Genomic DNA, 15,732 nt, shown 5'->3' on the forward strand with positions numbered 1-15,732 from the left:
TTGGGCTGCGCTTCTCTCTCTAATCTGCTGTCTGTGTAACTAATCCTTCTGCTCCCTACCCTCTATGGCTGATCCTCCAAACTCACTTTGAACGTCAGGCAAAGCCTGGGGTGAGGCAGAGGGGTGGGAAGGAGGTGGAAGGGTGGTTGGGAGCCCCTCCTGGGGACGCAGGTTTCTGGGAGGGCTGCAGAGGGGTGGGAAGGAGGTGGAAGGGTGGTTGGGAGCCCCTCCTGGGGACGCAGGTTTCTGGGAGGGCTGCTGTGTGTCTGTATTACCTTTAACTTGTCTACTGCTGTCCCTAGCTGTAAATATTGTAAATATCTGCTTGTATCTTGTGCTAAGCTGTGAATACAAAGCTTCATTCTCATGTCCAGCTCTGCTGAGTCTAGTCTGGGTGAGAGTGTGTGTGAGGGGGCAGGTATCACCCAAACCATCACACTCTCCCAGTGGGCTTCCTCTACCTCTGTGGAAGCTGCTGCTGCATGGCTCCAGAGTAGGTCCTGCCTGGATCAGAGAAAGCCTCCATGGTTAAACACTGCAGCATCCTGTTTCTCTGCAGGGTAACTTGTACAGGAGGCATTTGCAGAACTCAGGTTACTGGCAAGTCATTTTTTTTCCTGCCAGCAAGAGCTTTCTAGCTAACCTTTTATTATACTTGGTAATGGGCACCTTGTGTGGCCCAGTGTTTAATTTGGCCTCTGTTTGATTTATGTATTTGATCAAGCTAGGTTATGGACCTGGCTTTAAGTTACATATGCATTTGCACACGCACACACATGCACATGCACAGGTATATAAAGCTGTGGTAAGGGAAAACAGATTTTGCAGGAAAGTGAAGAACTTAGAAAATCCTTCAGCTGCAGTCACACATAAATCTGCAAGTCCAACCCCTTTTTATTCCTCTCACTTTGATTTGTACTCACTTGCTTTTTTTTAATGATCACCCAACATGTGCTGTGCTTTCAGCTGTGTCCTACAGAACAGCCAGGAAAATGAATGTTGCCTTCAACGTGATCATAAGGTGCTGAGAGGAGTCTAAATAGGGAAATAACACAGAGAATCCCTGCTTTGCCACGATTCAGCTGTGTTTCTTGCATCACAGTCACCGTGTGATGTACCTCTGGTTTTTAGCCTTTGGAGTTTTCTCTTTCAAACACTCCAATAAAAGTGCAGCCTGGAATTTGTTTACTTCTGGTATTAAAAGCAAACAGCTCGGGGAGCAGGCAACTTTTATTGGACCTGTAAAGGAGTAATAGAGGTGGTAGAGATTTCAGGCAGCATTTTGTTTATCGTGGGTTTTTTTCAGGTGCTGAGCTGTTAGTGTGGGGAGAGGAGGGTTGGCAGCTTTCACTGCTGTTAGGCAGCTCTGAGACCAGACCATTGCATGAATGCAGCAAAAAAAAAAAAAGCTGAGTGGAAACAGAAATATGCTATAGTGAAAAAGCTTTTCACTACACAGTATTTACACAGCTTTTACACAGTTCTGGTGGTTTGGGTTGGTTTTTTTTTGTTTCCCCTCCTATGTGAAGTTTGATGTTATGAGGGAGAAAAATCTTCAACCAGAACAGAGAGGAATAGAATCATAGAATCAACCAGGTTGGAAAAGACCTCCAAGACCATCCAGCCCAACCTAGCACCCACTGTCCAATCAACCAGACCATGGCACTAAGAGCCCCAGCCAGCCTTTGCTTCAACACCTCCAGGCATGGCGACTCCACCACCTCCCTGGGCAGCCCATTCCAATGCCAATCACTCTCTCTGCCAACAACTTCCTCCTAACATCCAGCCTAGACCTGCCCTGGCACAGCTTGAGACTGTCCCCCCTGTTCTGTTGCTGGTTGCCTGGCAGCAGAACCCAACCCCACCTGGCTACAGCCTCCCTTCAGGTAGCTGCAGACAGCATTACCTACAGGACTGGTTTAATGCTAACTACAGATGGGTACCATAGACATAAACTTGTCAGAAGTGACTGCTGCAAACAGTGTCCTGGGTCCTGTGGTGCCTTGGCCTGGAAAGGCTGTTTGGAAGAGAAGATTCCTGTTGTTTGTGCTCCTTTTGTCAGCCAAAATCTGTACCTCCAACAGCGTGGAAAGCTGAGCATGCCACGTGTGCCAGCAGTGCCCCGTGCAACAACATGCTTCCAGTGTTCAAGGGCAGGGGAGAGTGCATGGCCAAGTCGTGGGGCCAAGAGGCTGTTGCTGGCTGATGCAGCCAAACCATAAATCTGTGTTTAGGAGGCTTGGGTGCTGCAGTGGAATGTTTGCCCCGCATCAGCACTCCTTGCCTGCCTGCAGTCTGCAGTGAGAAGTGTCTGGCATGTCTGAGGTGTGACTAGCCCACAGGAGAATCCACGACAGGCTTCTCCTTCTGGGTCTGCTCCCACCATGAGTGCTGGTGGGAGCTGTGCCAGCAGATTGTCCTTAAGGAACCCTCTTTGCATTGTCCTGCAGCAGCTGCTCTGACCCTCTTTCAGGAGGCCTTGGAAAATGTGGGCATTCCTTGGCAGAGCAAGCAGAGAGAAGGGCATAGAAGTGGCAGATTCCATAGCAGAGTCTCAGCAGCATTTCACTAGTCTTGTGTTGTGTAACCTGAGCAGAAGCCAGCATTGCTGTCACCTGATGAGCACAGTGGCATGTGTGGTTCCAGTTTCACAGCTACCTCCTCAGCAATCCCAACTAGAGTAGTAAGATACCGTTGTGAAAGTGAAGCTTTTAAAGCATCTTTGGGTCCTTCCCTGATCACAGAACCACAGAAACATTCTGGCTGGAGAAAACCCTTGGGATCATCAAGTCCAACCTATGCTAATAAACAGTTTAGAGTTAAAATCCTTTGTCCTCTTCCATAAAAAACAACCCCAACTTTAATCTGCCTTCTGCTTCCTTTAGAAGGGTTTCTCATTTGTATCCCTAAATCCAGAGGTGTTTGATTGAAAGGTGGGATGCAGCCCATTCCAATGCCAATCACTCTCTCTGACAACAACTTCCTCCTAACATCCAGCCTAGACTTCCCCTGGCACAACTTGAGACTCTGTCCCTTTGTCCTGTTGCTGCTTGCCTGGCAGCAGAGCCCAACCCCACCTGGCTACAGCCTCCCTTCAGGTAGCTGCAGGCAGCAATGAGCTCTGCCCTGAGCCTCCTCTGCTGCAGGCTGCACACCCCCAGCTCCCTCAGCCTCTCCTCACAGGGCTGTGCTCCAGGCCCCTCCCCAGCCTTGCTGCCCTTCTCTGGACACCTTCCAGCACCTCAACATCCCTCTTGAACTGGGGAGCCCAGAACTGGACACAGCACTCAAGCTGTGGCCTGACCAGTACATGAATTATTATGGGACACATTCTTTTGCCCTTTCCACCCTGTGTGCCCTGGAGCTCATTTAACCTTCTGTGAACAGATTTAGCCCCCTGGAAAAAAAAAAATCTCTCCCTGCTTCCTCTTCCTTTTATCCTCTCCCCAGCACACACACACACACATTTTAAACTGAGTTTGTTTCCTGTCAGATTAGTGAGTTAAACTGGCTTGTGGGGAGGACCTAGAAGTGCCAGATTTAGTGCCAGATAAGCCTGGAGGAGCAGGAAAAAGGCAGCAAGGTCAGCAGGAGCAGTGGCAAGATGTCTTGTGGGTGCCTGGCCCTTCTGATCCTGTGCCTGCAGCAGAGGTCTGCGTTGCCCTGGGCAGAGGGGGGAGGCTCTTGTTTAGTGAGGGGCATTTGTTTGTGTGGCAGTTTTGCATTCTGCATGCAAAAAGCACCTTCACAAACCGCCTAAAATGAGCTTCTGGTGGACAGCAGAAGTCCTGGCAGCAGGACTTGTGTCGTGCAAGTGATTACTTTGCAGTGCTTGTGACACGCAAGTGATTACTTTGCAGTGCTTGTGTCGTGCAAGTGACTACTTTGCAGTGGTTGTGCCATACAAGTGACTACTTTGCAGTGCTTGTGTCATGCAGCTGACTACTTTGCAGTGGTTGTGCCATGCAAGTGACTACTTTGCAGTGCTTGTGTCATGCAGCTGACTACTTTGCAGTGCTTGTATCATGCAAGTGACTACTCTGCAGTGCTCGTAACGTTTGCAGTGCGCCACAGCCAAATACTGCATTTGGCCTACTGCAGCTAAGAGTGCCAGTGTAGAGCCAGTGTAAATTGTTTGCCTGCTGTGCCCTCTTACTCGTGGCTCTTGGTGGCACTGCATGCAGTCATTTTGGAGAGAATGTCTTCAGGTTTTCAGGGCGGTTGGGCTTCAGGATATGTTTTTCCCTCATGTCTGGATTTAATTGTAGATAATTCTGGAGGGAAAACTGTTTTCTTGCTTTGGAAAAGCTGGCATGCTGCTGGCATCTGGTGATTGTGCTAAGTCACCAGATAAAAAGGGGCAGAAATGAGAGATACAGCAAAAAAACGACCTAAGCAGAATGCCACTGAATGACCTTTGCCCCCCACCCCAGCTTCTCTGAAGAATTTGGTGTCTGCAACCTCAGTTGTTCTCAACCCTGCCTAGGAATGGCAAAGCTGTCATGAGGAGGTGCTTGTGGGGACCTTGTCCTCCCTGCCTGCTGATAAAACTAATGCACACATATCAGAGGCTGCTGTAATGAGCCTTCATTCTAAACGTCCTTTCTTTATAGAGATGTGGAAGCACTTCCTGGCACTGCCCAGGGAATGGCATTTTTCTTTGGCACCATCTTGCTAATGCTTTATACTCAGTGTGGTTTGATTTTTGTTGTTGCTGTTTCACAGGAGGAAATGCTTTCCAAGAACTTGTGAGCAGAGATTTGTCTGCTTTTGATTGGTGGTGTTGTTGCTGATACTCTGTAGAAAGTTGCCAGCATTTTGGACCAAGGCATTGCTTGGGTGAGACTTTACAGACTAGGTGAGACTTTGCAGTATAGGCTAAAATACCAAGAAATAACAGGATACCTATTGAAAAAAAGGAAGGAAGGAAGGAAGGAAGGAAGGAAGGAAGGAAGGAAGGAAGGAAGGAAGGAAGGAAGGGAAGGGAAAAGAAAAGAAAAGAAAAGAAAAGAAAAGAAAAGAAAAGAAAAGAAAAGAAAAGAAAAGAAAAGAAAAGAAAAGAAAAGAAAAGAAAAGAAAAGAAAAGAAAAGAAAAGAAAAGAAAAGAAAAGAAAAGAAAAGGGAAAAGAAAGGAATGGAAAAGAAAAAATAGAAGGGGAAAGGAAAGAAAAGAAGGGGAAAGAGAAGGGGAAAGAAAAGAAAAGAAAATAGAAAGGGGGAAAGAAAAGAATGGGAAAGGAAAGAAAAGAAAGGGAAGGGAAAGAAAAATAAAGTAAAAGGAAAATAAAGGAAAAGGAAAAAGAAATTAAAAGAAAAATAAAAGAAAAGAAAAAAGAAAAAAGAAGAAAGGGAAAATAAAGGAGAGGAGAGGAGAGGAGAGGAGAGGAGAGGAGAGGAGAGGAGAGGAGAGGAGAGGAGAGGAGAGGAGAGGAGAGGAAAGGGAAAGATAAAAGAAAAGAAAAGAGAAAAGAAAAGAGAAAAGAGAAAAAAGAAAAGAAAAAAGAAAAGGTAAAAGAAAAAAGAAAAGAAAATTTTAGAAAAGAGAAAAGAGGAAAAAAGAAAAAAAAGAAAAGAAAAGAAAAGAAAAGAAAAGAAAAGAAAAGAAAAGAAAAGAAAAGAAAAGAAAAGAAAAGAAAAGAAAAGAAAAGAAAAGAAAAGAAAAGAAAAGAAAAGAAAAGAAAAGAAAAGAAAAGAAAAGAAAAGAAAAGAAAAGAAAAGAAAAGAAAAGAAAAGAAAAGAAAAGAAAAGAAAGGGAGTCTGTGTGAAGTTAAAAGAGAATAATACCCCTTGCCTGAAATCAGTGTAGTGACTGCTGGTAAAAATAACAGTGAGGTCTTTGACAGCTGAAAGAGAGAGGCAGGAGGAAAAGCATGTTGCTTTTAAGTTTTTCTCCCTTTGTTGCTTGGCTGTGTGCCCATGCACCCCATTCAGGGCTCTAGAAATGCTTGGCTGACTGGAAACTCTGGCTGCTTTTAATTGTCTGGGGTTCTGTTTGTTTAAGCAGTGTGAGGCAAATACTGAGCTAGGTTCTCTCAACATTAAGTTATCAACTTCACAAGTCATTTTTTTTGGTGCATCTCTTCAGGCAAGTGGAGGAATTCAGAGTTTAGATTTGTTTTGCTGGTTTCCAAATACCCTTTTTTGCATGTGATTTTTACTGTGGCTTTGGACTGTGGTTGCACCCTCAAGAGAGTCTCCCCTGTGAGCTGGCTGGTAGATTTAACACAATTAGAGTCATAGAATAGAATCATAGAATCAGTCAGGGTTGAAAAGGACCCTGGGAGCAGCCAGTTCCAACCCAACCTGCCATGTGCACGGACACCCTGCCCTAAATCAGGCTGGCCACAGCCTCATCCAGCCTGGCCTTAAATACCTCCAGGGATGGGGACTCAACCACCTCCCTGGGCAACCCAGTCCAGCGTCTCACCACTCTCATGCTGAAGAACTTCCTCCTCATGGCCAGACTGAACCTACCCATCTCCAGTTTTGCTCCAATAGTCAGCACCAAATCCATCTCTGACATTGAAATGCTGCTGAGGTGTATTCAAGGAGAGGACTGCAAGTCACTGGAGCAGGTTTTTCAATGTCTTCTGTTGTTAAAAGCACTTCGAAAACAAACATGCAGGAAAAGGTCCACTTGGGTAAAGTGAATTGTGAAAGCATCATTCATTTAAATGTATTAAACCCTCCCATAGTGTAAATACAGTGCTTGGTTTGGAAGTGAAAGTTCCATTGCTAGAAGTGAAATGAGGCAAAGAAAACATTTTAGAGTCTCTAATAATGCTCTGCTTTAGAAACCCTACAATGGTCTGGGTTGGAAGGGACCTCCAAAGGTCATCTGGTCCTGTGTAGTTGTGTTTTAAAGAAGTACTTCTTTCTTTTGAAGTGGAAACCTTAATGCAATGAGTGGATCAGGTAACAGCCTCTGGGCATTTGTTTTGTAAGAGTGAATCATAGAATCACAGAATGGTTTAGGTTGGAAGGGACCTCAAAGCTCAGCCAGTTCCAACCCCCTGCTATAGGCAGGGACACCTCCCACTAGAACAGGTCGCTCAAGGCCTCATCCAACCTGGCCTTGAACACCTCCCTGGGCAACCTGTGCCAGTGTCTCACCACCCTCAACCTGTGCCAGTGTCTCATCACCTCACTTAGAAGCATGGGATCAGTTGAGCTCAGAGAGAGCATTAGAGGCTTGGGATCACAGGGAGCCCAAATGATCCCATGCCTCTAATGCTCCCTCTGAGCCCAAATGATCCCATGCCTCTAATGGTCCCTCTGAGCCAAACTGATCCCATGCCTCTAATGCTCCCTCTGAGCCAAACTGATCCCATGCCTCTAATGCTCCCTGTGAGCCCAAATGATCCTAAGCCTCTAATGCTCCCTCTGAGCCAAACTGATCCCATGTCTCCAGTGCTCCCTGTGAGCCCAACTGATCCCATGCCTCTAATGGGGAACTTCTCTCAGAAATGTCTCCTGCAACCAGTGGTGGCTTTTCCCCCTTGCCCCCAAAACTGCCTCACTGAACTTGATGACCATTGTATTCAGGAGCCTTGTCCTGCAGTGCAGACTCACTCTTGCACATCATTTCTCAGGAATTGCAATCAAAATCCCTGATGAAAGTCCTGCTGTCCAAACTTTTGCTGCTAAACTGCAGCAGCAAAGATTTCACAGCATTTGTTTGACTTGCCCTGCTGCTGCTAGTTTCTGAGAGGGAACGTGCAGCTCCATGCCTAAACCACGCTAACTACACACAGCTTTGGGGGCAGTGGATAGAAGTGGAGCAGCTGGCTAGGGATATCTGAAGTGAGCTGTGTCCAGAGTGCCTTTCTCCTGCAGCTCATTCTCCTTGGGTCTTTGATTCGTTTCCAGAGCCCTGTCCCAGACAGGAGGAGTAGAGATTGTGACAGTTTGGTCACAAAGCCATTAGCTCTGAAGTGAACCTTGGCTCTCTTGGCGGACGAAGCCCTTGCAGTTCCCGGTAGGCAGCGGTTTTAAGCACGCAGCATTTTTTCTGCTGCTTGCATCTACATCAGGGAAGAGGAAAACGTTGTTTCAGTTCTGCTGATGCTGAAAACAGGTTCCTGTTACTTGCTTAGCATTGAGTGGTGTTCTCAGTGTTTCCAGGGCTGTAATTTGTAGCATCATCAATTTGTAGCCTGGAGAAGAGGAGGCTCAGGGGTGACCTCATTGCTGTCTACAACTACCTGAAGGGAGGCTGTAGCCAGGTGGGGTTGGCCTCTTCTTCCAGGCAACCAGGATTAGAACAAGAGGACAGAGTCTCAAATTGTGCAGGGGGAGGTATAGGCTGGATGTTAGGAGGCAGTTCTTCACAGAGAGAGTGATTGGCATTGGAATGGGCTGCCCAGGGAGGTGGTGGAGTCACTGTCCCTTGAGGTCTTCAAGAAAAGCCTGGATGAGGCACTCAGTGCCATGGTCTAGTTGACTGGCTAGGGCTGGGTGCTAGGTTGGACTGGCTGATCTTGGAGGTCTCTTCCAACCTGGTTGATTCTCTGATTCTATGATCATCTGCTGCAGCTCAGGCAGAGAGAGCTGTTATTCAACCCCTGTGTGCTCCAGGAGAGCAGAGAGCAGGGTTTGTCCTTCTGCTAGCAGGCAGCATCACTCTTCCTTTTTTGCTTATGAATGTCAATATTGTTTGTAAGGCAATGGTAACCAAGAGTATTTTTCCTATTTACAGAGCAAGCTTTACATGGAAGGATTTAGAAGCCTAAAAGAAGGAGAACCAGTGGAATTTACTTTTAAGAAATCTTCCAAAGGCCTTGAATCAATACGGGTAACAGGCCCTGGTGGGAGCCCCTGTTTAGGAAGTGAAAGACGACCCAAAGGGAAGACAGTACAAAAAAGAAAACCAAAGGGAGATAGGTAATTACCTTACTTTGCTATTCCCCTCCTTTTTCATGATGATTTTTTTTCCCCCCCTCCTTTGCAAATTGCTCTTGAAATTGTTTGCAGCATTTCCTCAGCTGTGAAAGCAAAGCCTGCTGTGTAAATTGGGCTCAGTTATGGGATGGAACTTCTCTAAGCTCTTTCTGTACAACCACACCAAACATCCACTTTTGCTTGGGAAGGTTATGCTGAATTTGAGGAAGCCTTCAAAAGGAATGTCCATATCAGGCATCAGGATAGGCTGGGGATTGACCTGTTGGAAGGCAGCGAAGGGGAAAAGGATCTGGGGGTCCTAGTGGATGGGAGGGTGACCAAGAACCAGCAATGTGCCCTGGTGGCCAGGAGAAGCAATGCCAGTCTGGGATGGATTAAAAAGGCTGTGGTTAGTAGGTTGAGAGTTCTCCTGCCCCTCTACTCTGCCCTGCTGAGGCCACATCTGGAGTACTGTGTCCAGTTCTGGGCCCCACAGTTCAAGAGGGACATAGAACTGCTGGAGAGAGTCCAGCACAGAGCCACAAAGATGCTGAAGGGAATGGAGCAGCTCTGCTAGGAGGAGAGCCTGTGGGAGCTGGAGCTGTGCTGCTGGGAGAAGAGGAGAGTGAGAGGTGACCTCAGCAATGGTTATAAAGCTGTGCAGGTGAGTGGCAGGAGGCTGCAGCCAGGCTCTGCTGGGTGATGCCCAGGGACAGGGCAATGGTGGAAGCTGAGGCATAGGAAGTTTCATGGAGGCTGCCCAGGAGGGTTGTGGAGTCTCCCTCTCTGGAGATACTCAAAACCTGCCTGGATGTGTTCCTGTGTGACCTGCTTTGGGTGATTCTCCTCTGGCAGGGGTTGGACTGGCTGAGCTTTGGAGGTCCCTTCCAGCCCTGACATGCTGTGATTCTGTGATCATTTGGAAGCCCTGCTGGTAGGCTGAGAGGTCAGCCTGAACAGAGGTGGGATAACACCGTGTTTAGGTGAGAGCTGTACCTGCTGAAGAGGCTGCTGTGTGCAGTGAGGTTGTAACCTATGCACCAGGAGTTGTGCATAGCAGAAAGCCTCTGGTGCAATTTACCTGATGATACAATTTGCAGTGTTGATTTGAATGGGGGTAGAGAGGCTCTGCAGAGGGACTTGGGTAGGCTTAGATCAATTGAGGCAGCATTAATGGGATGAGTTTTAACAAGGCCAACTACCAGGTCCTGCACTTGGGTCACAACAACCCCAAGCAAGGCTAGAGGCTTGGGGCAGTGTGGCTGGAGAGCTGCTGGCAGACAGGTACCCAGGGGCTGTAGTAGACAGGAGCTGAGTGTGAGCCAGCAGTGTGCCCAGGTGGCCAAGAAGCCCAAGGGCATCCTGGCTTGGATTAAACATGCTGTGGCTAGCAGGAGCAGGGAGGTGATTGTGCCTTGGACTCAGCTTTGGTGAGGCCACAGCTCCAGTGTTGTGTTCAGTTTTGGGTGCCTAGAAAAAGTTCTGTAATCCTTTTTGACAAAGCACCTGCTCCTCATTCTTGGGGTCAGCCTCCCTGTTTTCCTCATGGCAGTGCCCAGCCCAGGAGCTGTAGTGACTGAGCTGAAGTGGAACATGTGGTTTGGGAAGAATCCTTGGAGGAACATCCCAATAACCATGTTTTGCTGCAGTATCTGATGGATGACTGAGAAGTGGCTTTCTTCCACTGCAAATGCTGAAGCAAAGAGTAGCCTGGGGAGGAGAGGGTCACCTGGAAAGGCAGTGTAGACAATGCTGAGAATTCCAGAAGCCTTTGCTGGCTGCAGATGAGCTCCACTTAGCCTCTCCTCTAGTTAAAAGCCTTTTTTCCCCATTTTCCTTCTCTATTTTTTGATCTTTTTCAATCAAGGCCTGGAGGCAGCATGATAACTGTCCCTCTTCCACCTTATTTGGGAAAGCTAAAGGCCATGACCAAAAGGTATTGCTGCTGTAACAGATCAGGGTCCATAACCACAAGGAGAGACTTTGTAAGCTGGAAAAGGCTTTCTTTTCTGTTGCTCACCTTATCTGCCCCTTCACAGTCGTGTTGCATGCAATGCATGTGAAGAATCTTCTTGTTGTTGTTGTTGTCATTTGGGGGTTTTCTTAATGATTTTTTGGGCTAGGCTTCTGATACAGTTCTTATTCAGCCCAGTGGCTTTCCCTGGACTGTCACTGCTAGCCTGTTTAAACCTCTGGCATTAGCCTTGCTCCTTGGTGTTTCAGACTATGACAGCAAATAAAGGCCACAGCCGTCAGGCTGTTGTCCTGTTTGTTGCACAAGTATATGAAGGAAGACTTCAGAAGCCTCCCAGTTTAAATGGCCAGGCTGAAGGAGAGTGTGATTTGAACAAGTGTAATTACCTGCTTTGTGATTGCTGTCGGTGCTGTTGGCCACGTGGGCACCTTTCTCAGCCAGCATGCCAGTTCATGCCACTGCCAGCAGAAAAAGGTCTGCTGTGCTCCATGTAAAACCAAGCTGTGGCTGCAAGCAGCCTGCAGACTTTAGGTTCCCAGAACTCGAAGCTGATGTCATGTCCATGTGTCTCCCATACACATTTTTGTCCAGAGTAGCTGGAGTAATCTGGGATAGAAGGGAGGTTTCAAGGGACTCGACTGGGATTTGCATTTGACAGGTGCTGGATTCAGAAGTGTTTTATGGCAGGGATGCAGAGTGGAGGGGCTGGTTTCTCTACCTCAGTAAGCCAGGGGATCAATTTGCAACACTTTACACTAAAGCAGGCTGTGGCTGCCTTTGTAGGAGCTCTTAACACATGCCAAAAGCAGTGTATTTTGCTGAGCTTTGACAGTGAGCTGACACAAAAGTATGCCAGGCTGCTCTCTAGGAACCACTGCAGGCAGCTGATGCAGAGAGGAAGCCTTCTGAATTCACACCTTAATCACCTGCTTGCTAACTTGTAGACAAGTCTGTGAAATCTTGATTTAGAGTAGGAAAAATGAAAGCAGAACTGAGCCCAGCATCTCAGAATAAATCTTGATTTAGAGTGGAATAGATGAAAGCAGGACCTAGCCCAGCACCTCGGAAGAGTTGAGTGTGGCTCAGTTCAGCAGAGATTCTGTGTAACTTTGGCTGAGTGGGTGTTGAAAGTATTCGAGGCACTAATCTGGAAAGCATCATCTCTGTTTCTAGAAGTTTTCATGATTGGCATCTTCTGAATTCAGGTTTCTCTTGCTGCAGCAGTGACCTGTGCTCAGGACAAAGTGCCTTTTACAGAAGGCAGACAGTCTGGGCTGCCTTTTACTCCAGAAGTGCCCAGTGTCTGTCATTACATCTCACATCCCTTCTACTGGAGCAAGCCAGTTGCATTTCCTTGCTTTTCACAGAATCATAGAATCAGGCAGGGTTGGAAGGGACCACAAGGAGCAGCCAGTTCCAACCCCCCTGCCATGCCCAGGGACACCCTACCCTAGAGCAGGCTGCACACAGCCTCAACCAGCCTGGCCTCAAACACCTCCAGCCATGGGGCCTCAACCACCTCCCTGGGCAACCCATTCCAGCCTCTCACCACTCTCCTGCTCAACAACTTCCTTCTCACCTCCAGGCTGACTCTCCCCACCTCCAGCTTTGCTCCATTCCCCCCAGTCCTGTCACTCCCTGAGAGCCTAAAAAGTCCCTCCCCAGCTTTTTTGTGGCCCCCTTCAGATGCTGTAAGGCCACAAGAAGGTCACCTGGGAGCCTCCTCTTCTCCAGCCTGCACAGCCCCAACTCTTTCAGTCCTCACAGCAGAGCTGCTCAAGCCCTCTGAGCATCCTCATGTGTTTCACTTCCAGCATCACCTTGCAAAGGTACTCAAAGCACTTAATAACTATCTAAAGCAAAGCAGAGTTTGTAATGCTGATTCCAGATGAGGGGGACATTGGCCATATCTCCTGGCACGTTGAAGAAAAGATACCAAGAGCCCGAAAGGTGGAGAAAATTGGATTATGGAAGAGCTGCTAAAGCAGATATTCCCAAACCATTGCCTTTGATTTGATGAATCTGAAGCTCTTCAGAAGGAACAAAAGTTCTGGGAGCCCTTTAACTTAAAATGAACAGAGCCTGTGCTGTCATGGAACTCCAGATCACTACAGCTGTGTCTTTTATTAGCTGTGGCTTCACGTTTCTGTCCTTGACACTTTAAAGATCAAACCTACCTAAATATGAATCATTTAAAAATGGGGATTTACTTCAACATCTTATTTTTTCAAGAAGCTCAGCGACTCATTATGTAAGAGGAATGTGTCATGGAGGTAGTCATCTCCGTGGTGGTGGTGCAGGCAGCTGCTGCTCTTCCCTCCTCACCCTTCCAAGTGCACCAGAGGTAGGCCAGAGCACTTCTTGAGCAGCAATGGGCTATGTTCATGGGTTTGAGAGCACATCTGCACCAGCAAATGCAGCTTTATTTGGGGAGGGAGAAGTAGCAGTTGAAGCCCCCACTGCAGAGCCTGCTCCAGAAGATGCAGGACCGAATGGGACTTTGCAGTTGCTGCTCCTGGTTATGAGAAGCTGTTCAGAAAAGAGGCAGTGGAGCTCAAATAGGAATGCTCCTGGGATGTCTGTGTTCCTTCAGGCAGGGAGAGAGGAAGGTATTTCAAGGACAATGGATACAGAGGAGTTCAGGAAGGAGCAGGAATAGAAAATCACAAGCAGAGATCAGGAAGGAGAGAGGGAAGAAAAGGGCTTGGGGAGCAGAGGACAGGCTGTTGGAGACAAATGGTCACAGCCTCAAGTTGTGCCGGGGGAAGGATAGGTTGGATGTTAGGAGGAAGCTGTTGTCAGAGAGAGTGATTGGCATTGGGGAGGTGATGGAGTCACTGTCCCTGGAGGTGTTCAAGAAAAGCCTGGATGAGGCACTTAGTGCCATGGTCTGGTTGATTGTCTTGGTCTGGATGCTAGGTTGGACTGTCTGAGCTTGGAGGTCTCTTCCAACCTGGTTGATTCTATGAAATGTGAGAAGCACAGAGCTCTGCCAGTCTCCACGTGATCACCTCAAAGCTGTTGGGTCTGGCACTCTTCAGGGAGCAGGGAATCCCCTCAAGCACAAGCAGGGATTGAATCAAAGTTTCCTGCGTGTTGGAAGTTTGCTGCAAGTGAAGAGCTAATACAAGGCGATCTTGAACCTTAGGTGGGACGAAGGCTGAGGTGATTCCAACAGATGTGGGAGGGCTGCTCCTAAATGGGACTTCTTGCAGCAGTCTCCTTATTGCATGCTCCTCATTTCCCAGGTGACAAACATGGCACATCTGGAGTCTGGATTGCAGAACCACCAAACACTCTGAGCTGTACCAGCTGCTCAGTTGGAGCTTTGGCTCTAATATTACACACAGGGCACCTAGATTAAGGCTTCTCTGGATTCTGACTCTTGACTTTTTTCTTGTGCTCCAGAATCCTGTGCATTTTGTTGAGAGCCAGTTAAAGCAGACAGTTTCATAGAGCCACTGCAAAGTCATTAATGTTTGTTGTGCCTGAAGAGATCCCTTGGCAGGGAGGTTGGACTCCATGATCTCTGGAGATCCCTTCCAACCTCTAAAGTTCTGTGATCTTAGTGAAGGACCTGAAAACTTCTGTAGTGTGGTCAAGATTTAGTTGGATTTAGTGGTGGATCCAAGCTACAGCAGAAGTGTGCAGTAACTGCCTTCTATTTTGTGCAGCAGATGACAAGAGGCTGTGGAGCAGAGCCCACATGTTGGTCCAGAAGCTGTTCCTGCACTCTGAACTGTTTCCTTCTCTTTTTTTTTGCATGCTGAATTTGCAGGGAATGGGTAGAAAACAGCCTGACTGCTCCTGACATGCAGCTAGGCTGGAAGTTTTGAGCCAGGGTTTCATTCCAGCTGTGACACTGTAGGGTGAGGATGAAGTGACTCGGTTTCATGGCTGAAATAGATGTGCAGGAGGGAGCAGAGGTGGCCAAGCTGGAGGAGTGGGGAGGCGAGGCTGGCATTATTGATGGCGTGGAGGGAGCTGAGGCTGGCATTATTGATGGCGTGGAGGGAGCTGGGTTTGCTCAGTAACAGAGCTGCGGAAGAGTGAAGGAGGAAGGAGTTGTGAAGGGTCACTATGAAATATGGGAGTGAGCTGAACAATTTCTTGTCTTTGATCTCCATTCATTTACAATCCGATTGGTGTGTGGAGCCTTCTGGCGCTGGAGCTTTTACAACGAGCGGTTGGAAGTACGAAACTGCATTTAAATGGTGCTGGTCCTGTGCTGAACGAAGCTGCTTGGAGTTTTTCCTCTTTTAGCTGTTGAGCAGTGGAAACGTTAAGCATTGAACTGACTTCAGACAGCTCTGAAAACGACAGCAAACTACCGACTGCTCTGAGTTCACTGTCTGCAGTGAATGTTGCAGCAGCCTCTGCATCAAAGTTGAAGCGGAAAGCTTTGATTTCTCGGGTGATAAATGGATGTCTTGTGACCAGCGTAAAAACCTGAAGCAGTTCCACCTTTCCAATCGGGCTGCAGATTTGCTGGTGTTTAAAATTAGCACCTCTGCCTTCTTGTTGTGCTGCAGTAATAGCCTGAAACAAAACAAGGGAGTGCGTGTGTGTGTCTGTCGGTCTGTCTGTGTTACTTCTTCCATCGGTGGGAGGGAATCATCGCTGGCTGGCAGCAGGATTTGAAGCTGTGTAAATCCATGTAGTTAACTTTTCAAAGGCTGCATTTTATTTGCAGGCTTCTCCCTCGGTTAGTTGTTGTAAATCACTTCTTTCTAGTAAGTATAGGGAGGGGAGGGGGGAATAATATCTCTAATTTCCTGCTGATCGGGCTTATTTTTGTCCATCTTTTTGTGCTTTATGTTTGGAGGATCCTGGTTAGCTGCTCCCACAATAATTGCCAGGAGTCTGTGCCTACATCT

At 47.6% G+C, this 15,732-nt stretch overlaps 1 protein-coding gene across 1 annotated transcript in view; it reads left to right on the forward strand.

Annotated features, from left to right (window-relative positions):
• LIN28B (lin-28 homolog B) overlaps positions 1–15,732 on the forward strand; it is a 69,678-nt gene that overhangs the window by 34,811 nt on the left and 19,135 nt on the right. The window contains exon 3 of the mRNA XM_064170089.1: positions 8,699–8,883. Within this exon, the coding sequence (XP_064026159.1) occupies positions 8,699–8,883 (185 nt within the window). The remainder of the gene's footprint in view (positions 1–8,698; positions 8,884–15,732) is intronic.

Source organism: Pogoniulus pusillus, chromosome 33, assembly GCF_015220805.1.
Source record: "Pogoniulus pusillus isolate bPogPus1 chromosome 33, bPogPus1.pri, whole genome shotgun sequence".
Classification (NCBI taxonomy): domain Eukaryota; kingdom Metazoa; phylum Chordata; class Aves; order Piciformes; family Lybiidae; genus Pogoniulus; species Pogoniulus pusillus.